Source organism: Archocentrus centrarchus, chromosome 1 (genome assembly GCF_007364275.1).
Source record: "Archocentrus centrarchus isolate MPI-CPG fArcCen1 chromosome 1, fArcCen1, whole genome shotgun sequence".
NCBI classification, from domain to species: Eukaryota; Metazoa; Chordata; class Actinopteri; order Cichliformes; family Cichlidae; genus Archocentrus; species Archocentrus centrarchus.
In genome coordinates, this window is record NC_044346.1 from 35,742,014 (window position 1) to 35,766,028 (window position 24,015).

Here is a 24,015-nt window from a genome sequence, read left to right on the forward strand (position 1 = left end):
ATGCTTTTATGACCAGTGTACACATCGTCTAATGGATAATGTGCCATGTCACAAAGCTCAAATTATCTCAACGTTAAGTCAAGAAACCAGTTTGAGTTTAAAGTACTCAAACAGCCTCCAGTCACCAGCTCCCCCTCCAATAGAGCACCTTTGGGATGTGGTGGAATGAGAGATTTGCATGATGGATGTGCAGCTGACAAACCTGCAACAACTGCGTGACGCTCTCATGTCGATACAAACCAAAATCTCAGAGAAGTGTTTCCAGCACCTTGTTGCGTACCAAGACGAGTTTTACAAAGGTGTAACTAATAAAGTGGCCAGTGAGTGTATATTGTGGTGTTTTTAAAGAAAGAGAGCTGTCACAAGAAAACTTTTAATAAACCATATTTACATTATGTACTGACGTACATAAAACAGTGTTTTACAAAGGTTCAAAATAACAGATCCTCTCTACAATGGTAACAGAGTGACATCACTGAGGGCCACTCGTGCTTTTAGCATCATTCTTTTGACAAGTTCACTGAAAATGTAAAAATTATAAAACTGACAAAAACTGTAAATATAAACAACAGTAAGAACTTTTTTCTTTAGCATATTATTATTATTATTTTCTTTAATATTAATGGAAATCAAAGATCCTTTTTGAATCATAAATTAACTGAAGTGAAAACCAAAGTGGTGCAAACACGAGGGATGTAAAAATGAATATTTACACATCACTTCATCAGCTGGCATCTGAACATAAACAAAACCAGAACAGACACAACATCAGACTGAGTACTGACCACTGGACAGAGTAAAGACGAGGGGTCACTCTGCCTCGTCTCCGGTCACGTCGATCTCATTTACATCTTCTTCCTCATCTTCATCGGGAGTCACGTCTGTGCTGTTGAGGAGTCCAGCGCCGCACCCTGTGGTCAGAGGCGCTTTTTCTGGGGAGTAAACCAGAACATCCACTTCCTCTTCATCCTCCTCCTCTTCTCCTTTTTGGTCGCAGCCTGAGGTCCTGCTGATTGTCTCGAGGGTCCGGGGGAGCAATGTGCAGTCCAAAGTCGTCTCTGCTCGAGGGAGGAGGGCGTCACTCTGAGACGAGCCTTCATCTTTGATGGGAGACTCGGCTGTATCCAAGTCTCCTGTCATTCCTACACAGAAAATAAAGGCATTTGTTTTTCCCACAGAATTAGACCGTATTTGTGGGGGTTAACGGGGGGGGGGGGGGGGGGGGGCAGATCAGCAAATAAAACACGCAGTCAGCTGCTTTACAAGTGAGTCCATTCTTGTTCTGCTCTGCAGCTTTGATGAGGTCTGCAGACCAGGATGAGAACCAGCTCTCCACCTGCTTCATGATTGCAACCGAGTGACCGCTGAGCTCGCAGCGCATCTCCAGAGCAAAACAAGCGCTGTGATCACCAGTTTATCACTCGGTTCACTGTCACGAAGCACTTAAATAAAACATTTTCAAAAGAGAAACTAAATGGCAAAAGCAGCATGCACGCACACACTCTTACAGTGTGTCCTACATAAACACCACACTCATATTCTAAGCAGGACTTTAAAATGTTGCACAACTACTGAAACACTGACAAAAATCAAAGCACAGTCCAAACAGACGGGGGTGCATCCTTATTGCAGCCATTTTTTTTTAAAAACATACTGTTAATCAGCGCTCACAGCCCAGTGCACAAATGAAATAGACTTAGCTGCTGACGGCTGGACAACCAGTGAAATTCTGAGCAGATGGCAACAAGGAAAAACATTCAAACTAACTAAATTTGCTCGTATTGCAAAGTTTAAATCAGTGCGGACCTTCAGCAGCCTTAAAAAAAATCAAAATCCAAGCAATCTACCCTGACCACAGAAACGATTTAATTCAAAGTACCTTCATCAGGATTCGTCAGCGGCTGCTCTCCCTCTGTTGTCACCTTGGCTGCAGCTTCATCCTTAACATCCAAGGACACTGGGTGGTCTCCATCACCATCTAAACTACCCTTCTCACTCACAGCGCCGCTTGTCTCCTCTTGTTGTGATTTGCAACACTGAGCTGCGGATGTAGCGAAAAGATTATGATTTTGATCGACTGCGATGTCTGAACCTTCATGATGTTGTTCGGTGTTTGTCCTCTCTTCAGGTCCCACTTTTTTTTCCACTCTGCCATCTGCGTTAGCTCTCGCTTTACGTTCTGCATCTCTGTGCGTTTCCTCGTTTAGCTTCATCCTTTTTGAGTGTTGCCGATTAATGAGCTTCTGAAACTCCTTCAGAGTGACCGTGTGCCGTTGTTTCGGTGGTCCAGGCTTTATGTCATTGTTTGTGGCTTCTTTAGCCTTCCCAGTGCATTCAGCACTTTCAATCTTCTTCACTGGAATTGCATCCAATTCCAGTGAAGAAGTGTTCCTCCTCCGTTTTCTGCACCTTTTCTCAGTTTTTTTGTCCGCCTCCTCCTCTTCTTCCTTTGGCAAATCCCAGTCAACTTGCTCATGGTTGACATTGTCACCCTTATTTTCAACAATGGCAGGAACACTTTCTGAAGACTCCCCTAAAAGTTTTATTTTTCGGGGTCTACCACGTTTCCTCTTCTGCACCGGGACTCCTGGCTGATTCACAAGCGGCGCGCTAAAGACGGCAGGTTTGAAAATGGGAGACTTTTCAGATGGGGTTGTGTTAGTTGCTGCCTCTTGAGAATTTTTCACAAATCCTCTGGTCCTGATCCGAGTCCGCTTGGTACCGGAAGACTCTTTGGGCTGCTCTTCCTCACTTTTATTGATGGTCGACATTTCTCTTGCTTTCCGTACACGTCGCATGTTTGAAGACATCATAGCCATTTCTCTTTCCTTCACCAGCACATTGTTACTTGACAAACTCACTGAACAACTCTTTGTTCCATCACCGGCTTTTACATTTCTGTGTGCAGAACAAGAACCGGCGGCGTCTTGTCGACGATTTGTGCGCCTCCTCTTCCTCCTGCTTCCTGTAGCGTCATCGTGTTTATATCTGAAACATTCCTTCATCCTCCTGGAGTACAATTTTAGTTCTGCTGCTGATTTTTTTCCTCCGCCTTTCAAGCTATTCGCAGTACAACCTTCTGCACGGGTACCTCCATTTTTTGGATTTGAATCTTTCTCCTCCTGCCTTTCCTTTAACTCACAGCTACGATGTGGATCTGGTGGTAGAGGCTTGCTTTTATCATCTGTGAAGGTGATGCTGCTAAAAGGAAACTGTAGTGAACCAGGGTTTTCTGAGAACCAGGGTCGCCAATGTAAGGACGGCTGCAGCTGGGCGTCATGATCAGGATTAGCCGAGTTGTTGAGTAGAGGTCGATTTTTTGTTGCAAATCTTGGCTCTAATGGGGAGAGACATCGAGGAAGCCGCAAATCATCCATGCAAGGTAAGGACAAAGCGGGTTCAGGCTGTGTCCCATTTCCATTTGACAGAGGTAACACTTTGAGACTGTGCTGATCATCTTGTGAGGATGGTGACTGAATCGCTGCGTAACTGAGTTTCTGCACACCGGAGAACAAATCTGAAGACGGGACTGAGCTTAAAAGTGCTTTGGGATACAGAGAATCCTGACTTTTGGATAGGGGCGGACCCTGGCAGCTCAGTCCATCAATTTGCCCCAAAGATCTGACGGGTGAGTAATACCGGGGAGACCGCGGCTCCTGCTGCTGGATTAACCCATCAGGCTGTGCAGCTGGAAAAGGTGTGCAGCCGGGCTGGTCTGGAACGGCAAGACAACAATGGATACCTAAAGAGCAAGTGGAAGATGACTATCATTGTCAAGTCAAACCTGATTTTTATCTTTTGTTTCAGGGAAAAGGGTAAAAAATAAAGAAACATTATAATAAAAATAATAACAAAATAAAATAAAAACAAATAAATAATAGCGGACAGGGAAAACCGAATCAATATCACGGCTCGCAGCTGAGCCGGGTGTTGCCTAATGTTACGAGCCTTACAGCTGATCCTGTTTAGTGCAACGTCACATGACCTGCACCCGCGCCGTTCAAACAAATTAACACGAAGAGTAAAACAGAACGAAGAGTGGAGTACGCCGGAGGATTGTGTGGCTCTGGAAGCACTACCAAGGTGACTGCATGTTATCACTTGTAAATTCAAAATAAAAGAAAGGAAAACAAGAAAGAGGATTTTCAGTGTGAAGTAAATCTGAGTGGAATAAAGTTATCTTAAACTCTAGAAGATGTCATCCTTTTTTCAAGTTGGGGAAAGATGCACAAAAATCTGAGACAACTTGACAATCATTTCCTCTTGTATTAGCAAAGAAGAGGTGGTCTGGTGTAGTGCGGGGATACATGAACTGTAAGTCTTATACTTTAATAGACATTATTATTACGTATTATTACGGAGATACCTGGGAAAACGCCAAAGTCTGCTACCCAGTACAAAGTCTGTGCAACGTCTGGTTGTATCCATGTGAGAAAAACAGGTACCGTCCTCCCTCACCTCAGGTATTTCAGAGGTTATCTTCTGTTATGTGCCAACTATGAGGAAGCGCAGCTTTGAATAATGTCCCCAGCACTGCTCTTAGCAAGCTTCAGCCGTTTTCATACATGAACTCTGGAAAACGTCCAGAGGATAGGCAGCAGTGTGAGCATTTGAGCCGACTGCTCTAACAGAGAAAAAGAGCAAAGCCTGATGCCTCTGTTACTCTCTGCAGACTGTAAAATACAACTCTGGCTATTTAAAATCAATTTAAAAAGAACAGAAGCTAAAACAATCGTTCAGGGTTTGTTTGTTTTGCAGCTGCACCTTTTTAAACAACCAGTATTTTTGGCTGTTGTTGCCCATATTAAGGCAATTACAACTAAACTGATTAATTAAGCATTTGTTTAGTCTCTTCATTGGAGTTTCTCACAAAGAATTTACTTTTGACAAGAAGGCATTTTTTTTTTTTTTAGTTAACAGAAACTAACCCATCCACCTGCCACTGCAGACAAACTGTAAGGCTTCCCTCAGAAGGTGGCAGCAATGCACCTACAAACTGTTTGCCAGCCTCAATTAAACGATAAATAGAAGAACGGGTTACAGCGGCCAGAAATTGGAGCAGTAAGGCCTGTGGAATGGTGAGATTAGATGGTACTGTATAATCCAAGAAACATACAAAGCTAAAAATGACTGCAGCCATCAAAAAGTCTGTTGTGGAAAAAATACATTAAAAAAAACTGGCAGGTAAAGAAAAGTTAAGTCTGCCACATCTATGAACAGCCATTTGTGAGTTGTTTGGGGTGGAGGATGATCTTTGGGTTGAATAATAGTGTGGCTTGAAATACTCATCCCCTACCATAATGTTATATTAAAAATATATGTATATTTACAGAGAAAATGCATACCTGTATCTGCTGATGTGTGGTCATTTTGTGTTCCCAAATCCTGATAGAAAACACACTCTGCTGCATCCATCTGAGTCTGGCCTGCATCGCTCGCTGTAACAGGGAGTCGGCAGACGGTCGGCGCTCCGCCGTGGCTCGCCTCCGACTTGTTGCAGTCACTCTCCAAGTTGGGAAGGATATTCAGGCCCATCATGATGTCCTCTAACAGCTTCTCTATCAGTTCGTCAGACTCGTCCGCAGCGCCCTGTGGCTGGGGCAGCGGCACTGACTCAGGTGCGCTATTATGGTTTGAGGTGAAGCTGCTGCTGGAGAAAGACTGGGTGTCTGAGGTGGTGCTGTGGTGGTGTTCAGGTTGTTTGGATGTGTTGGGTACAGCAGGTGGAAGGTTCTGGACCTCTGGGTTCAGGACAGGGCACGGGTGGGCAGGGGAGGGAGGAGGCTGCACTTCATCTGTCTGTGGCTTGTTGTAGATGCAATCCTAATGAAAGATGAAGAGGAGGTCACACACTCCTTTCAATGCAAGTTGCTGCAGTTTGGTTAAAGATTCAGTTTATAAATAACCATTAAGTTGAAAATGTCACCTTGCATACAAATTTAAAGTCAAAGCTGAATTCAAGTTGCTCCCACACCTGGCTGCAGATAAATTCATTTGTTCCCTTTAAAACTGCACAAAAAAATGCCCCTCGAGGCAAAGATAACGCTGAGCCTCAAAAAGACGCCAGCATCACTTTAAACATCGTCAGCACAGCCAATTAAAATGAAATAAATAAATATACAAACAGTAGAATAATCAGCATTTCAGAAAAAAACAGGAGAAAATCAGCCAAAGAGCATCTTTGAATTTTACCACTGAAGTCCAGTTTTGTTACCCAAAGTTTGGATTTTCGTTTCTCTCTTCCCAAATATCTCTCAGCAGATGCTGGTTAAAATATTTAAGACTCCCACTTTTCTTTTTTCGTCACCAGTTTGCCAAAAACAACTTCCTGTTTGCAACACGCACAGGAAACAAAGTGAGGGGAAAAAAGAAATTAATAATCATGTAGCTTTTTTTGTTTTTCCTATTTTTTCATATTCAACTTAACCAACTGATAATTTCCTTGATAAGCATAAAGAAACACGTTTGCAGGCATATAAGCTCTAATCTTTGAGCTTGATATAGTTAATGTCACATTTGTTAGATTCTTGCTGTAATCTGATGATGAAGCGCACCTTCTCTCTAATCAAGCCAGAGGCAACAGCCACGCTGAACCTGCTCAGCTAACACTCGCATTAAACTGCTCCTGCTTACCTCTCAGAGTACAGAGTGAGATTTTAACATCTCACCCAATCATCGAACTGACCGTGTGCACCACCACTCTGTTCTGCAGAAAATCCACCTTCCATCCTGCAGTCTCTTTTCTTGTAGACAAATGGATATTTTCTTGTTTCTTGATTTGATTTCTACTGTAATAAAATGTTTTCAGACTTACCAGCAAAGTTATATCGAAAGCAATGAGTTGCAAAATTTTTTCTTAAAATGTTTCCATTGTCATGCTCTTAAATGCAATATCACAAAGCAATTTGAGACAACAGACATCAAGGAATAAGTCCTGAGACCACACTGCTGCTGCTAAAACCTTGATTATACTTTCCGTGTCTGCTGGGGTCCGCTCGGGTCACAGGCGGTGAACATGTGCACCTCCATACACGCCTGCTTTTTTTGTGACTGCGCAGACTTTTCCACAGAGAACTCACATTAAAACACACCAACTACACATGAGCCCCAAGCAGCGCACTCTACGCAGGTTTCAAACAAGTATAACAGGAATGACTACTCAGCGGCACACATCCATGAGACTATAATCAAGGCTTAAGATTATTAAGGTTCATAATAATCTTCTAAGTAGGGTGGATGTTTAGAGAAGCTGGTTCCTGTAATGTTTCTAAATGCATCAAATCTCCCAGTGAAATCAAGACGAGCCTGATGACACTGTCGCTCTAAAATACCTGAGTCAGCGATGTAACAACTGACAACATCTCATCTGGGCTTTGTATGTTCACCACCTCCCACGATTCTCCTGTAGTTCTTCTCCTCAGCTTCACCTGCACAGGGAGAAAATACAGCTGTGAACACACACACACACACACACACACACACACACACACACACACACACACACACACACACACACACACACACACACACACACAGCATAGCAACATGGGTGGGATATATCAGGGAGCACGTGTGAAAGTTGATGTGTTAGAAGCAGGAAACATGACCAAGTGTAAGAATCTGAGGGAGTTTGATAAGGGCTGAATGGGTCAGAACATCTCAGAAACAGCAGCTCTTGTGGGGTGTTCCTGGTCTGCAGTGGTCAGTATCTGTCCAACGTGGTCCAAGGAAGGAACAGTGGTGACCCAGCAACAGGGTCACGCGTATGGGGCTACACAGCTGCAGACCAGTCAGGGTTCCCATGCTGACCCCTGCCCACTACCGAAAGCATCAACAATGGACGCATGACCACCGGAACTGGACCACTGACCAATGGACCACATTTCAGCAGAATAATGCGCCCTCCCACAAAGCACAAATGATTCAGGAATGATTTAAGGAGCAGAACGGCGAGTTTGAGGCGTTGACTTGACCTCCAAATTCCCAGATCGCAGTCCAATTTAGCAACTGTGGGATGTGCTGTTCAAACAGGTCCGATCCACGGAGGCCCCAAATCGCAGCTTACAGGATTCAAAGGATTGGTTACCACAGCGCACCTTCAGGGGTCTAGAGTGGAGTCCATGCCTTGATGGGTCAGGACTGTTTAGCCAGCAAAAGGGGGTCCAACGCAATACTGGGCAGGTGGTCATAATGATCTGATCTGAGACCAGACTGGGCAGCTCTGCAAGTTTGACATGTTTTGTTTCTTCCTGATGCAACTCCAAAGGGATTTTGTCTCCTTCCAGGATCGAACCAGGGATATCTGGCTTGTTATATATTATATATAAAATGCAACTGACAAAACTAACTGAAAAAATTTAACATAGCACACAAGCTGGACTGAAAGTAATTTCCCTGAGCCTCAGCTGGCCCAACGGTGAAAGCCTTAAAACTTTTTTTTGTTTTGCATTTTTAAGCTACAGATACAGACGTCTGGCCAAACGTGGAGCTGCTGTGACTTACAGTTAACATCCTGGCCTCAAAACAGTGGCCACGATTTGCCAATCAGCACTTCCCGTGGACAAGGGTTACCTCAATAACTGCAGTGCAATTACCTCCACCAAGGAGGTTAAGTGATCGGTTGGATTCTTTGATTATTAAGAGGATTTTTTCAACTAATGGATGTATTTGCATGAATTTTTTCTTATTATTTACTTATGGAGATGATCTTGATCCAGAATTTTTTGAATCATCTACCAGAGTTAAAAAAATATATATATATATCTTCACAAATACACAACAAACTGAAACAAGAAAAAGGCGTCTTGACAATGTGAAGAAAATATCACAAACTGATCCAGATCCAGAGATTCAGTTCATGTATCTGCTTGTTTTGAAATGTGTTTTTCCTTCACACACACAAACATTTCAGTAAGAGTCAATGTGTAATCTCCACTAATACAGATTCATTATGTACACTCGCTTCATGAAACAGAACTCATTCCAACTTACCACTTGAAAAAACTCATTTCTTCTCACCTTGATGGATATCTGTGTGGTCTGCATCTCCTTCATCTTGGTTATATCTTTCACTCCTGCGTTGCCGCGTGAATGATTCTTTTCTGTAGAGTCTTCTTTTCTGGTTATCTCATCTCTGCAGAGCCGTCGTGACTCCTCTGGATTACTTTCATTCTCGGATGTTGAGCTGTTTGTTTTTCCGTCCTCCAATACCGCCCTTTCTTTGGCCCACCACTGGATGTTGTCCCCAGACTCAGATGAGTCTTGGTTACAGTCTTCCTGAGTTTCTGAGGAGCTGGAATCATTACGGAAAGCGGGAAAGGTCGCTGTGTCAGTGGGCAAAGCTGAAGTGGATGTGGGATTAGTTACACTGTCAGAAGATCGGCTAAACGTAGACTCTCCATCGCTGGAAATGGTGGGGCAAGGCGTGATGTTCTGGTATGGAAGAGCGATAAAAACATCCAGGCCTTGAGCTGCAGAGGAGGCAGGCTCTGGGTTTGCAGGTTTAGTCTGGCTGGAGAGAAAGGCAGAACTGTCTACTGAAGTCTCAGTGATGGTTATCGTCTGTGTGCCAACAGACACACAACTTTTCTTTCTGACTGCTGAATTTTTCTCTCCCTTTCCAGCCATCTCAGCCTCAACATCTGCATCCTGTATTTTCAGGATTCCCTGCCTCTCTCTGCAATTCCCAGGACTCTCCCTCACTCCATCTCTCCATTCTTGTACAAGGTCTGTTATTCCAAACTGGTGGGCTGCAGCCAGAACCTCACTCTTCTCTTTGTTTCCTTTTACCTCCAGCACACCAGAGTACAGGAGACCAACCAGCTTCAGCAGAGTCTGGGCCTTTACAGCCTGGAGCTGGAGCAGACGTTTCTGTCCACATGGAGGTGAGGGGGAGGCTGAAAGCTTCTGGGACAAATAAGGGCTGAGAGCTGCAAGGATGCAGCTGTGGGTCGGGACTGAGATACCTTCACATAAAGAATAAGTTAGGAAAGAATGACTTAATCATGCATTTTTTTCATCCACTTATATTCTGATGCACTTTGTGAATTTCTTTACTTTCTCACCCTCGGTTTGCAACAGGGTGTCACAGAACTGGGCGCTGGTTTGCTGTCTCTGCAGCCCTCCGAGAAGCTGCAGCTCATAACCAGGCCACAGGTACCTCTGCATGTCCACACTGGCACTAGAAGAACAGGCAGGAGAAGCCTTGAAGTTTATAATCAAAATCAACACAAGAGATTTATAACCTCAGGGCGCTTTCAGTGCCCATGGGGATGGGATTTTATAATAAACAAGCCCCATCACCGGTGGGGATATCCTCCCACGATTAATAGAAATATAAAATACATGTAGAAGTCAGGATAACATTACAGCCCCATTTCATAACACAAGACCCTTCAGCAGACATCTGATTACCTTCTGCAAAACTTGACCTAAACTTTTATCCAAATACTTTTAGTCACCCCAGGGTTAGTAAAGATATAATACATATTCCAGCAAAAACTGATGTTACTATAATATAGGTATAGCCAACCACACAGCACAATATGATCACATAATTAGGCTAAGCCAATCAGGCATGAGAAAGAAGCTGCATATAATTAGCATATATTATAATAGCATTAGCAGCCTCCATGTTGTTTACTCTTCACCTCAGATAAATACAGCCAAAGAGTACAAAGAGTACTAAACATCCAGGAATATGAGTATCAGCTTTGAAGAGTAATTTCATGGCTCAGCTCCTCGTGGTTCCGGAGCGTACAGACTGGAAAGCTAAAAACCTCACGGACAGACACACGGTATAAACGACAGCAGCCTCCTGCTTTATTTTGCATGGGAGGATAAAGAAAAATGGAATATGGCTGACATTTCAGGTCATATTTGTGCCAAAATTATGTTCACATATGCAACATCAGAGACATAAGAGAGACGCGGTGCAGAATCCTTAAGTGAACTCTAAGGGGGAGTTCTGTAAGAGCAAATATGCTGAGAGAAGCCTAACTGGAAAAAAAAAAAAAATCATATTTTGGTACAAACTCTGCAAACTTCATGTTTTAATTCAGATTTAACGAGTGACTGTACATATGCAGTTTTTAATTTCTTGGTTACCACTCAGATAATGATGACGATTAGATAATCCTTCACAATAACTGCCCAAATATGGGTCTACAAGGACTTTGATCTCTCCCGAATGAACATGCTCCTGCACGTTTTCCTGTTTATCTCATTGTGCTGTTATGAAGTTCTGACTGTGTCCTCGTCTTCATCCTCTCATCTGATATCTTACAAGCCAGCTGTCACCTGAATATTTAGCTGGACCACCTATAGCTTTGATGGCGGCACATATTCACTGCTGAAACATTTCAATAAGCTTATGCAGTGTCACAATGTTTATTTCTGTTCAGAGCTGCATTGATTGCTCACCAAGATCTTGTTCCGAAGTTGCCTAGGCTAGGCCTATTGCAGCATAAGGGAGGGCTCAGGATCACCTGATCCAGCCCTAACTATAAGATTTATCAAAAAGGAAAGTTTAAAGCCTAATCTTAGAGATAATAGAGAGAGTGTCTGCCTCCTGACTGGGGGGGGGGGGGGGGGGGGTCCATTGATGGGAAAAGCTGGTCCTTCAGTATATTCAGATAGTCAGCTGCCCTCATTTTTTTGGATACCCCAGTCCTGACCAACTGAAGCAACCCCAGATCAAAACACCACCCCCACAGGCTTGTACAGTAAAGGCATGATCGGTGCATCACTTCATCTGCATCTCTTCTTACACTGATGTGCCCATCACTCTTGAACAAGGCAAATTCAGACCACGTGACCTTCTTCCACTGTTCTAGTGATCAATTTTTATGCTCCCACGCAAAATGAAGCAGCCTCACTGATAAGTGGTTTTTCTAAGGATCCAAAGGTTTTTATTCCCAATCTCTTGAGTTAGCTGTACATTGTGTTCAGAAATGCTCTTACTTTCACTATTAAATGTAGCCATGACTTTTACTGTTGACTTGTTACGATTTGATTTCACCAAATGTTTAAGTGCTCTCCGATCATAATCATTCGAGATGTTTTCTTCACCACCATCCTTCCAGGCAGTGGCGGTTTCTGATATGGGCGACATGGGCAGCCGCCCAGGGCGGCTTTTCATCTAGGGGGGCATGACCGCCCCCCTCCCCCTTACAGATTGTGATCGCCGCAGCAGTGCCTACTGCACTACTTCACTTGTGGGGTAATGGGCGCCCTCTGCCTGCTGTGTGGTGCATGTAGCTTTCTGCCATGGTCTGACAGACAGATTGTAACAGAAGGAAAGGGGCGGGCAGGGGATTCTCTTGTCTTGGTTGCTGAGCCTAGAATTACGGAACCCCGCAAGAGACATGAAAAAAAAACATGAGGGGAAAAAAAAGAATAAGAGGCACTTTTGCGAGATCTCGCAAAAGTGGCCATCACTGCTTCACTCAACTCGCACCCCCGGCTGAGAGGAGAAGGGGGCGGGGCAGCGCTGTGTGTGTGTGTGTGTGTGTGTGTGGCGATCGAGCGAAGCAGTGACGGCGTGAGAGCGAGACAGTCAGCCGGGTTCATTCATTCATGCCTGTACAGTTTTGGCGTGGTTACAGAACAAAACTGAATTATAAATAAAGGCGACTTTTGCTGGCAGTCTCTCGCCAAACCTTTCATCCTCACTGACACTGCCATATCAAGATTAACGTGGAAGTGTATGTACTAATATTGAAAAGTTTTGTGAGATCTCACAAAACTTTCTCTTTTTTTTCCCCCATGTCTCTTGGTTCCGTATAGAATGAATCTGTTAAAATTAGATGCACACAACTAATAGAAAACAAAGCACATTTCATTTATAATACTGGAAATATGGTCATTAATTCACAATATTTGTGTGAACCTGAATCCTCATGAAAAAAATGGCACAAATACGAATCTAGACGGTTTAGACAAATGTTGGCGGTTGGTGCAGTGTTGCCAGATTGGGCAGCTTGTGAACACATTGGGCTGGAAAATTATATAGATATATCGAGATAATTATAAAATTATATAGATGTATAATTTTACAATACAAGCTTCCTAAAAACCTACCAAATATGGTGAAAAGCAGCCAAAATTTTAACAACTCACCCAAAGCTCTGTATATTTAAATATATAACAAACCTGGTGCTATTAACATGAGTTTCAATGGAGGTTTTGTTGTGTTGGGCTAGCAACTTTCAGTCAGATCTGACAACCCTGGGGATGGGCAGTGGTGATAACCTATTCCACTTCAGTGCAAATTACGGTAGATGGAAAGGAAAAGGTCAAAGCCATCAGGTGTGCAGTTTAGGAAAAAGAGAAAAGAAGAAGAGGAGAAACAAGCAAAGATAACCAGAAGCTGTGTAATATTTCAGTTTCTTCCATGTTTTTTCAGATAAAAATTTAAAAGAAATTCTGAGTGTGCCTGTGATGATGGGGGGACCTTCTGTTAAAACCTGTCTGTCAGACCATGGCAGAAAGCTACATGCACTACACAGCAGGCGCTCATTACCCCCCAAGTAGAGTAGTGCGGTAGGCGCTGCTACGTCGATAGCTGGGGGGGGGTGATGCTCGCCCAGGGCGCCAAACAGGCTAGGACCGCCACTGCTTCCAGGTTTCAATAATGCAATGGACAGTTATTAACCCCGTTTACACGAAAGCATTTCCAGTGGAAATGGTGTCGTTTTATACAGAAACGCAAAACGCTGCAGTTCCTGTTACCAGGCCACAAGTCCGCGGTGTGGCGACAGGAGCCGCAACCATAGTGCGCATGTGCGAGTGCCACGTTTTCACTAAGCAACATTTTGTCTTAGCCTCTTAGCCTCATCTGGAAACGTTCTCGTGTAAACGGACCAAGAGTTGTTTTCTTTGATTGACACAGGCCAATAATTTGACCCTTCTGAACCAGAGTAACATCTTTTTCCATAACCCTAGGATACATCTCCAGACATGGCTGTTTTTTTGAGAAAACAAGCTATTCATCGGTTAAAGGTTAAAGAGCCCTGTTGCCAGCTGAAACATGTAGATATGTAGTTAAAATAACGCAGTCATAAAGATACTTGTAAAACACGCAGTTTCTTCATTTTAAATATAAGCCTTTCATAAATCCTATTGAATACAGTCTATTTACCTATATAAGCAAAGACATTACACATAAAAAAAATTAAAAAAAAAAAAAACAGAAACATCGGAAATTACTTTTTGGCAGACGATCACGTTTTGTTGTTCAGTTTAGATACCCGCTTTCTTCTTAAACTGTAACATCAATGCATTACCGTGGATCCCACTAAGGGCCCGAAGCCTGACCCTGCCCACCTGTCTGCCATGAGGGCGCAGGTGGAACGGGAGGAGTCCTACACTGTAATTAGCGTCAATGAACTACACTAGCGACTTGTTAACAATCAAACTTTTTTCTCCCATTTGTTCCATTAATCGCGTTTCCTGATCACTAAGCCGACTTGTTTTATTTTCAGAATCTGCGTAAAATAACCAACATGTGTTCCTATAACAGCGAGTTTAACCGGCTGTCCTAGCTAGCTTAAGAGCTAACTACGTTGTTAGCGCAAAAATCCCCAAAAAAACAAACAAAAAAAGCTCTACTGTTTGCAAGAAACTGCACCGCTTCATTCACAGACAAGAGTGAAATAATTAATTCATTAAAATTAAGGCTTAATTAACTTGGTTAACTTTAGTATGCTGGCTAACTCTGCCCTGATTCCAGTCACTGTGGCTAAAGTAGTTCCAAAATGGCACTTACCAAAACCTCACTGCAGGTTTATAGATGATTAGAGTTTAACCGATGACACTGGAATTAAATCCTGAACTGAAGATCAATCTTGTGCAGCACCTCATCCCGCCATCACGAGATATTTTCGCAAATGAGTCCCAGCGTGACAACGCCACCTACTGGCCGCCCTGTGAACCGACACCGACTCCTTCAGTGTCGGATCGTTTCCAGTGGGTTTGCTTTCTTTCAGTTTAGTTTCGGTATGAAATTTTTTGGTTCTAGTTTAAATTAATTTCCGAGTTAGTCAAAAATAAATAATGACTGAATTAAATATTCAAGTTGAAAATCTTTATTGACACACTGTGCGTACACTTTCTTTAGCTCACCACTGGATGTTGTCACCAGGCTTCTGAGTTTCTGAGGAGCTAGAATCATTAAGGAAAACGGGAAAGGTCACGTTGTCAGTGGACACAGCCGAAGCTGATGTGGGATTTGTTATGCTGTCAAAAGATCAGCCAAAAGTAGACTCTCCATCACTGGGAATGGTGGGGCAAGGCGTGATGTTCTGGTGTGGAACAGTGACACAAGCAGGCTCTGGGTTTGGAGGTTTAGTCTGAACAGAGTTTTCAGTTTTCAGTGACTCTGTGCCAACAGACACATAACTTTTCTTTCTGACTGCTGAATTTTTCTCTCCCTTTCCAGTCATCTCAGCCTCAACATGTGGAAACCAGAATCATCAGCCCTTTAAGGGCCAAATTCAAAATCACACCACCACCATCATGGGCGTGAATGTAAGTTTGGGCATTTAAAGATATCTTTGAACTGTTCTTCTTCCAGTGTGGCATGATTGTATAGCATGCCACTTCACTTTAAAGTCTTTAAAACACAAGAGTGCACAAGTTTGAAAAGCTGGTTGGGCCTGGAATCTGCTGGAACCACTCTTCCAGTTTGGGGGATACAGCTTTTAACACTCCCATTACTGGTGGCACAACTTTAGGCTTTACCATCCACATCTGTTCCAGTTGTTCCTTCAGCCCCCGATACTTCGGTTTTCTTGTGCTCCTTCTTTCCGATGTTGCTGTTCACTGGGATTGCCACATGTATCGCAACTGTGGTCTTCTGGTCCTTGTCAACCACCGCCATGTCTGGTTGGTTGGCCAGCTGCTGCTTGTCTGTCGGGTACTCAAAGTCCCACAGGACCTTAGCCCTGTGGTTCTCAACCACCTTTGGTGGGGTCTCCCATGTCCACTTGAGGACTTCTAGTCCGTAAGTGGCACAGATGTTCCTGGACACTATCCCAGCTGCTTGGTTGTGCCTCTGACTGGACCTGGTCCAAGCTTAGGCCCTGTTCTTGTGCTCTCTCTCTCTCTCAATATGTGTGTGTGTGTGTGTGTGCACACAGAGCTTTTGTCAGGGGCAGATTTAAGACATTCAGATCAGGTGACCATGGGTGGGACTGTGCAGCATTTTTACCCTTTGTACCCTTAACCCACATACTGAAACAATGCCCTACATTTTCTGGGCTTTAGCTGACAAACATCAGCAATAAGACACTTTTCTGGCTTTTATTGAATGGGTGTGAAGAAAGGCTGTCAGAGTGGTGCCAAGGTGAAAAACTGGAGGTCACCACAGTCACAAAATATGCAGATTTTTGTGGAATATGACACTCAACAAAAATAAAATCCAGGAAACTTCAAATAATAGAGCAAAACTGCATGGAAGTTTCTTTTTTTTGGGGGGGGGGGGGGGGGGGGGGGGGTTAATCGCGTTGCTGAGAAAGATGTTGATGGATGTTTCCCCACAGAAACCCAAGATTACCCAAAACAGCAACAGTCTCTTTTCACTTTTAGTTTGTTGGGATTTGGTCACCTGATGTTCAGATCAGGTATTACAGCATAAGTGCCTGACTCTCAGCTATGTTCCTCATCCCATTTAAACTTGATCAAACTGCTTCAGTTTCATCATTAAAAAAAAACAAAGACAAAAGGAAAAACACAGGTGCTGAGAAATCATTTTCTTTTTTATTAAAAACATTATTGCTAGTTACATAATTCATTCATAAATGAGAATGTGCAACTTTAAGAGCCAAGGCAAAGAGATTACTTTCATCCACAATGTTTTTTTCCTTCCCATTAGTGTATCTGATGACGATGCTGGAGGATTTCTGTTCAGCTAACTTGGTTTTGCTTTTAATTAAGACAAACTGTTTTCAATCAAAAAAAAAACAACAACAAAGGATTGCATAAGCATTCACCCAGAGCACCCAAAATAATTAAACCCAAATCAATATAAAAAAAAAAAACATAAAATCATTCAAATTAACAAATATTCTCTTGTATATATAGTTTAAATGTGCTTTCATTTTTTTTCCTTGATTTTATCTAATATCAAATTCTGGTCTATGCCTCCTTTTCTAACACTAGCCCTCACTCTCTATTTTCTGCTTTCAGTCAGTCCACTCTTGAAGTCAACTTGTTAATTTGAGAAAAGGAGGCTGTCATATTTCAACTGGCATAGAAAAAAAAATAATAAAGGGTGGGGGTGGGGGAAAGAAAAATCACACATTACAACCCCGTAGTGCTTCTTTTAATCATCCACGCAGCAAGTATCTACATCTCACTCGGCACCAAGAATAAGCATTCATCTACAGAACAAACACTGTACTAAAGAAATGTGGGCAGAAGCAGACGGCACTGCGTCCATCTGTAGTCTTAAAGCCAGGCAGGCTGTGGGTTTGTGAAGCAGTAGGTTATACAGAACTCAGGAGTTTTATATAAAAAAAAAAAAAAAACAATCCCAACAACATATAAGAGCACATATTCTCACAGAATAAAAACTTCTGAGTTCTATACACAGTACTCCCAAACTGTACGCTACTGTGAGCGAAAAAAAAAAAAAAAAAAAGACATGACCAGTTACCCAGATCATGTCGGACACACCCATGAGACCTATGCTGAATAAGCGAGGCACTCCAGTTAGCCCACGATTAAAGACAATCTTGTATGTACACATTCATAAGATTATAGACCTGCAGATTAAAAGAAACACACCCACTGGATTCTTGAGATATCCACACAGAATTATCCAGAAAAGGGAAATACATTTAACAGAAAGATCACTTTAGAAACAGACTGTCTGTTCCAGCGAGGAAGAGGAGGAGGAGGAGGAGGAGAATCATTCGTCTGATTAATTTCTGCCTCTACAACTATCCATACCCTTGTACAGTTGTGGATCATCACAATCAAATACAGAAAAATGCAGCGCTCCCATGCACCTTGGCGATGGGGCTGTCACCAACACAAGATGCCTACAGAACGAAGCGGATGACAGTTTTCAGTGTAGCTGCTAGAGAAACGTCCGAGTGTGCCGTGTTCTTGTGTTTTTGTAGTGGCAGTCACAGCAGTAGCAGTGTCATTTGGCACACGTACATAACAAAAAGGTACACAGCAAAGCGAGCAGAGGAACAACCACTACCAAAACAGAAGCAGAAGCTGTACATATATCTAATTAGATAAACACAGGATCCCAGTGGTGGGAAATCACTAATTGTTTTGTAGTGTGTGATCATTAGAGAGAGAGAAAAACATGACACATTCCCTCGATTTCTTCAAAACAGTATTACCCATTTATGGAAAATTTCACCATGTCCTGATCTGATCCCAACAGTTCCTTATTAATTGGCTTAGTTAGTCTTTGCTCTGACCTCCAAGAAAATACAAGAAGAAGCCACAGTCTCAAAGAGAGAGCATTAGTGTTGTTCAAGCAAGCTGTAGTGCTGATAGAGTGGTTTTGGAGTTAAGTGGTCATAGCGTCACATCCAGTTGTCCACAGAGCAATGTCAGTTTTAAACATGGTTTCATTTGTATGTTTAAACTGCAATGGAGGAATGTAACAGGGAGAGGAAGAGAATCTGCAAAAGAACGAGGGTAAGATATGGAGTTTAGTCATGTCTGTAGTGTCGCGGTGGTCCCCCATTGTCAGTTCAGCAAGGGCAGTAAGTGGGAGGAGGCTGTCGTCTTGTGATGCACACAATCAATTTTTCTGCAAGAGAAGAAGAAGCACACGTGTGAACGGATCACATGGAACGGCTAACAGGTGAGGTGGCCATGCCTGGGCGGGAAGAATCACACTTTCAAAATTAAAAGTAAAAAAAAAAAAAAAAAATTACAATACACAATAAAGAATGTGAGTAAAAAATGTCACCAAACATTAAATAAAATTTACAAACAGATTCAAGGGAACCACAAAAAATAAACAAATAATAATAATCTGACACTTTTCACCAGCAGGGGGAGCAAAACAGTCCAAAAATAGTACAATGGAAGCTCATTAACACTGCTCACAATCAAAAATACACAAATCACAATTCCTAATACAAAACTATGACATCAGGCCATGCGGTGAGTTGTAAGAGCAGCCCGTGGGACACACATACCATGCGGTGACATGCAGTGTGACAAAGTGGATGTAGCCTAACCATCGTAAGAATCCATTAGAGGCAAGGAAGCCTGCCTCTCCCCATACATCCCTCCCTGAGAGAGAGAAAGAGACAAAAATGAAGAGAAAGAGGAGGGCGTGATAGATAAAGAGAAGGAGAGAGGAGTCCAAAGGAGGGGGTTAATAAAGAGGGTTTAGTGTGAAAATCCAAAGAGAAGGTGAGCAGACACAGCAGGGGGGGAAAAAGGTGGAGGGAAATCAGGAGAACAGATGATGAAAGAAGAGTTACAACATGTTAGTGAAAAGTTAGGTCCTGTTTTAAGGGGGGAAAAAAATGGACAAGGGTGAGAAATAATACACAAGATAAAGATCAATTGCTATACTTTACCGAGACATGCATCGACATGCTGCCTGTGGGTGTGTGTGAGAACATGTCCATTCACACGACAACATTCTGGGAGCCCGCAGTGTTTGCAATGAACATGATTAATCTTTCTTTTTTTCCTCCCACTGCAATTTTTTCCTTTACATTTACACATCCAGTCCTGTATACATTTATGCAGCTTTGTAGCAGCACAGACTGAACTCTGATGTCTCCTAAATTAGGTGAAGCACTACAGCAACAGCAGCTTGGTGTTTAGGCTTCTTTGATCAACAATCCTCAACCCCAAAATATGAAATTTATAATAACAAGGTGTGGCTGGAAGCCTCGAAAAAGTGATTAAAGAATTACATTCCATTGGAGTCAGGAGAGAGATGGAGCAGAGTGCATGTTAGGTGTAAGGCAGTTAATTCTCTGTAAAGGTGCAGTCATGCGGGCTTATATCTCTAGGAAAAGGTGTGTGTGTGTGTCATGAGCCTGGCGTATACCTGATCTGCATCTTTGTCAGTAGATCCGAGTGTGTTATCCAGAGTGTTCCTTCTCCCCGTCTGGTCGAGTGTGGAGTAAGCATCTGAAGAGAAGAAGCACGTGTTTAATTTGAGGCGCCTGTTTTAGGCATTACAACAATTTTTTTTAAATGAATAGCACTTTTTAAAAACGCACAGTAACGTAAACAATCCACATAAGAGTGCAAATCAGGGTTCAGTATCTTGTCCACGGATACTTTGGCACGCAGACTGGAGCAGCCAGGGATTGAACCACCGACCTTCAAATTAGTAGATGATCTGCTCTACCTCCTGAGCTACTGCCATCCACAAGGAAGGCTGTTGCATCTAAAAATACGACCAAAGGCTGATCTCCTTTTCGTCTATAAATAAGGCTAAGAAATATGACTGTCTGATACAGAAGAGGCCTGGCCATGTAGGGCTTTTTAAGTAATTAATAGAATGAATTCTAAACTTCACATGAAGCCAAGAAATCACTAATAAAAATACAGGAGGAGATGGCAAAGCTGAAGATGCTAAGACTTTCATTGGCCTTGACCAGGATGAACAAGATTAGAAATGAGTATATCAGAGGGACGGCTCAGGATGAGCAGTCTGGAGATAAAGTTAGAGATGTAAGACTGAGCTGTTCAGACATGTGCAGAGGAGGGATAGTGGACATATTAGACACAGGATGTTGAATATGGAGCTCCCAGGAAAGAGGAAAAGAGGAAGACCACAAAGAAGACTCATGGTAGTGAAGGAGGACATACAGAGGGTTGGGTGTGACAGAAGAGTATGCTAGAGACAGGGGACGATGGAAGCAGATGATCCACTGTGGCGACCCCTGAAGGGAGCTGCCAGAAGAAGACAACTTGATGCCAATGAATAGAGGCAAGAAAAGGCATGACAGCGCTTCTGCATTGCTGTGTGTACGTTTGTGTGTGTTTGCACACTCGCCTGGTCCCAAGTCATTCATTGGAATCATTTCCCGGTCACTTTTGCCACCTGTGTGTCAGAGAAACATTAAAATGTGAGCACAAATACAAGACGTATCTTTTTAAATGCAGTGTCTTTTGGCCGAAGTGGTGTACAGGTAAATAAGAAACTAAATTTAAATAAATAAATCCAGATTCAGTATACTTTTAAATTAAAAGAATTAAATGTGTTTGTTTTTTTAAAGAGTTTTCCAGTGTTGATAAGAATTATTTTGTTTTTGTCTGTTTCTTTTTGTTTTGTTTTTTTTTTTGTTTTTTTTTGGGGGGGGGGGGGGGGGGGGGGGTGTCCATAATTTAGGAGAGGCAGTCCCCTCTATGCGTTAAACTTGACCTCAGTACAAGGAGCATCTGCTCAGTTAAGGAGGTGCCAACCCACACAGTTAAAACCATAAAAATCACTTTTAAAAATGGACTGAGAGCCAATACAGAGTAGCCAGTGCAGATGGAATGTGGTCTCAGGTGGTAGCGTTATGGATGAATTATAAATGTGAAAACAAGGACTGACAAACATTTGAATAAATAATACTGCAAAAGTCAATTCCAAGAAGACGGTAATGTATGGATCAACAAGCCATTTCAGAGGAGTGAAATGGCTTAACCTTCGCAAGAACCCTTAACCGGAAGAAGCAAGCTCTGGCAACTGAGCGTTTATTTATTAAATGATAAAGTATCATTTAAAAAACTCAGTGTTTTGCATGATGATTAACAATGACTGTTTCAGATTGTTTAAAATTCCCCGTGTGGTGAAGCTGTAAATGTCTTTCGCACAAAGCTGGCTGAGATAACTGACTCCATACAGCCTGTTATCACACTGAATGATCAACGTTCGAGCTGCAGTTCCTGCTGAGGAACTGTTGAGACTGACTGCGCCGCAATGAGGTACGCAGGCTTAGAGAGGTCTAAAAATTAATTTACCTGAAACTCAGACACTTAAAACAATAATTTAGATAATAACCAATATGATTGACAATATTTTTTCTGTTTATTATGTTTTTACTGCTTTACTTCATTATATGTAGCAGTTAACAGTTTTGAATTCTTTTAGCTCTTCCATACAACATGTTTAAACAATTAACATAACAAATATCAGCTGCTGACATCGGTAAATGATCTCAGTCAAAGCTGATATAACATTGCATTTCTGGTCTTCAGACTAATCAGAATTGTAGCATTTTGTGCATTTTATAACAAAACACAAGGACTGAGAACAATCACTACACCGAAACCCTTTAAGCAAAGTGACCCCGACACTGACCTTTGTCTATAAGCGGCAGAGTGCTTTCCTCGTATCCGCCGTTGGTTCTGTTGGTGGGAGGGTTTAAGTTGACCATGAAGTCCGTCTTCTTCCAGCCATCCTTCTCCAAAGTGCGCCGCAGCTCCTTGTAGCCCCAAACTGTCTGGAGCACTAGGCCAGCTCCACGCACCTCCCGCTCTGAACGATTGCTGAAGAGAAACAGGAAGATGGGAAGAAAGGTAGAATTTATAAAGAGAACAAATAACTGCAATTTCAACAGGCTTCAAATTTGTTCACATGGGCAGAAAGTTATCTACAAAATAGCTGTATCCATGAGTCACCCCTTACCCGTCCTTGTTAATAAGCACCAGTCTCTCTATTCCTTCTGAGGCCCTGAGGGCTTTGGCTGCTTCCAGACTGGAGCCCAGGACCTCATGGAGCGTGCTCAGTATAGACACCACTGTCTCTTCTGACAGTGCTCGCACCGGCTGACTCTGACCGCCACTGGGCAGGTTGGCTACCAGTCTAGGCACCGCATGTTGACCTGACAACACAGTGAGGTTTAACATACTTAAAGCTACTAACACTGGCATTTAATTAAGTCTTCATTTACTCAGTGGTTGAAACTATTTTCCACCTGGCTCAGTCACACAGACAGCACCAAGTCTCACCTAGTAGATCTCTGTTGCGTGCATCAATGGCCAGATTGCGGAGTGCTGCAGACATGGCCCGGACCACCCGGTCATTGTTGTGACCCAGCAGCTCAGTCATCATGGACAGACCCTTCTCCCTGCGCACCAAGGCACGAATGCATCTGCCATACTACAGACACACAAAGTGTGTTTATTCATTTAGGAGACCATCACGATGACTCCTGCTGGTTAACTCAGTGGATTTCCATTACCAGGGGAACTAATTACTTTAACACTTTAACACATGAAAAGCCCTTTAAAAAAAAAAATTATATTTGCATGACATGATAACACACACAATTCAATTTACTTTTTTTTATAGCACCAAATCACAACACACAGTTGCCTCAAGGTGATTTATATTGTAGGTAAAGACCCTACAATAATACAGAGAAAACCCAACCCATTCGCTTCTGCTCATCCTGTTCAGGAAACCGGAGTACCCGGAGGAAACCCACGCAAGCACGGGGAGAACATGCAAACTCCACACAGAGAGAGGGAGAGGCCTGGGCCAAGGTGAAATCGAACCCAGACCTTCCAGATGTTATGTTAACTGTGAGGCAGCAGTGCTAACCACTGCGCCACCATGTTGCCCACAAAGAAAGCCCAACAGTCAAAACTCCCTTTTAACAGGAAGAAACCTCCAGCTGAACCAGACTCAGGGAGGGGAAGTCATCTGCTGCGACCGGTGGAGGCTGAGGTGAGGAAGACAGGACAAAAGACACCTGCACAGTTTCCAATGCTTATTTGAGACTAGGTTGCAGAAGCAGACCTTCTTCTTCCCTGCAACCACACATCTTCAGGGGGCACACAGCCAGTATTTGATAAGTTGTCAGATGCTCGAACCATCTCAACTGGCTCCTGTCAGTGTGGAGGACCAGCAGTTCTGCTCAGACCCTCTACAATGACTGAGTTCCTCACCCCATCTCTAAGGCTGAGCTCAGTCAACCTTCAGTGGAAACTCATTTCCGCCACTTGAAACTGCAGCTCGAGGCCATATGTACTCAACTCAACCTTATTTATAAAGCACTTTAAAAATCAATGCCATAG

General features: G+C 42.9%; 2 protein-coding genes across 8 annotated transcripts in view; both read right to left on the reverse strand.

Annotated features, from left to right (window-relative positions):
• Positions 1-686: 686 nt before the first annotated feature.
• LOC115787426 (uncharacterized) lies at positions 687-14,893 on the reverse strand. Its single transcript, XM_030740131.1, has 7 exons — positions 14,768-14,893; positions 10,065-10,180; positions 9,019-9,965; positions 7,332-7,427; positions 5,346-5,823; positions 1,880-3,742; positions 687-1,142 (listed from the first exon to the last, which is right to left on the reverse strand). Exons 2-7 carry the CDS (start codon positions 10,165-10,167, stop codon positions 811-813), a joined length of 3,819 nt encoding a protein of 1,272 aa, XP_030595991.1. The 5' UTR covers positions 10,168-10,180; positions 14,768-14,893; the 3' UTR covers positions 687-810.
• Positions 14,894-18,350: 3,457 nt separating this feature from the next.
• The window catches only part of ctnnd1 (catenin (cadherin-associated protein), delta 1), a 32,871-nt gene continuing 27,206 nt past the window's right edge, over positions 18,351-24,015 (reverse strand). For 6 of the 7 annotated variants that reach the window (XM_030728947.1, XM_030728922.1, XM_030728929.1 and 3 more), the window contains 7 exons: positions 22,945-23,095; positions 22,622-22,817; positions 22,295-22,482; positions 21,002-21,049; positions 20,045-20,127; positions 19,173-19,269; positions 18,351-18,778 (listed from right to left, as the gene is read on the reverse strand). In XM_030728947.1, the coding sequence (XP_030584807.1) occupies positions 19,210-19,269; positions 20,045-20,127; positions 21,002-21,049; positions 22,295-22,482; positions 22,622-22,817; positions 22,945-23,095 (726 nt within the window). In that variant the 3' untranslated portion in view covers positions 18,351-18,778; positions 19,173-19,209. The remainder of the gene's footprint in view (positions 18,779-19,172; positions 19,270-20,044; positions 20,128-21,001; positions 21,050-22,294; positions 22,483-22,621; positions 22,818-22,944; positions 23,096-24,015) is intronic. The other variant, XM_030728938.1, reaches the window with a different exon arrangement.

Excerpts from the sequence above, each read along its gene's own strand:
- LOC115787426 (XM_030740131.1), bottom strand. The coding sequence starts at position 10,167 with ATGCAGAGGTACCTGTGGCCTGGTTATGAGCTGCAGCTTCTCGGAGGG. Across the intron at positions 9,966-10,064 it reads CACCCTGTTGCAAACCGAGG|GTATCTCAGTCCCGACCCAC; the intron begins GTGAGAAAGTAA and ends CTTTATGTGAAG. Across the intron at positions 3,743-5,345 it reads CCACACATCAGCAGATACAG|GTATCCATTGTTGTCTTGCC; the intron begins GTATGCATTTTC and ends CTTGCTCTTTAG.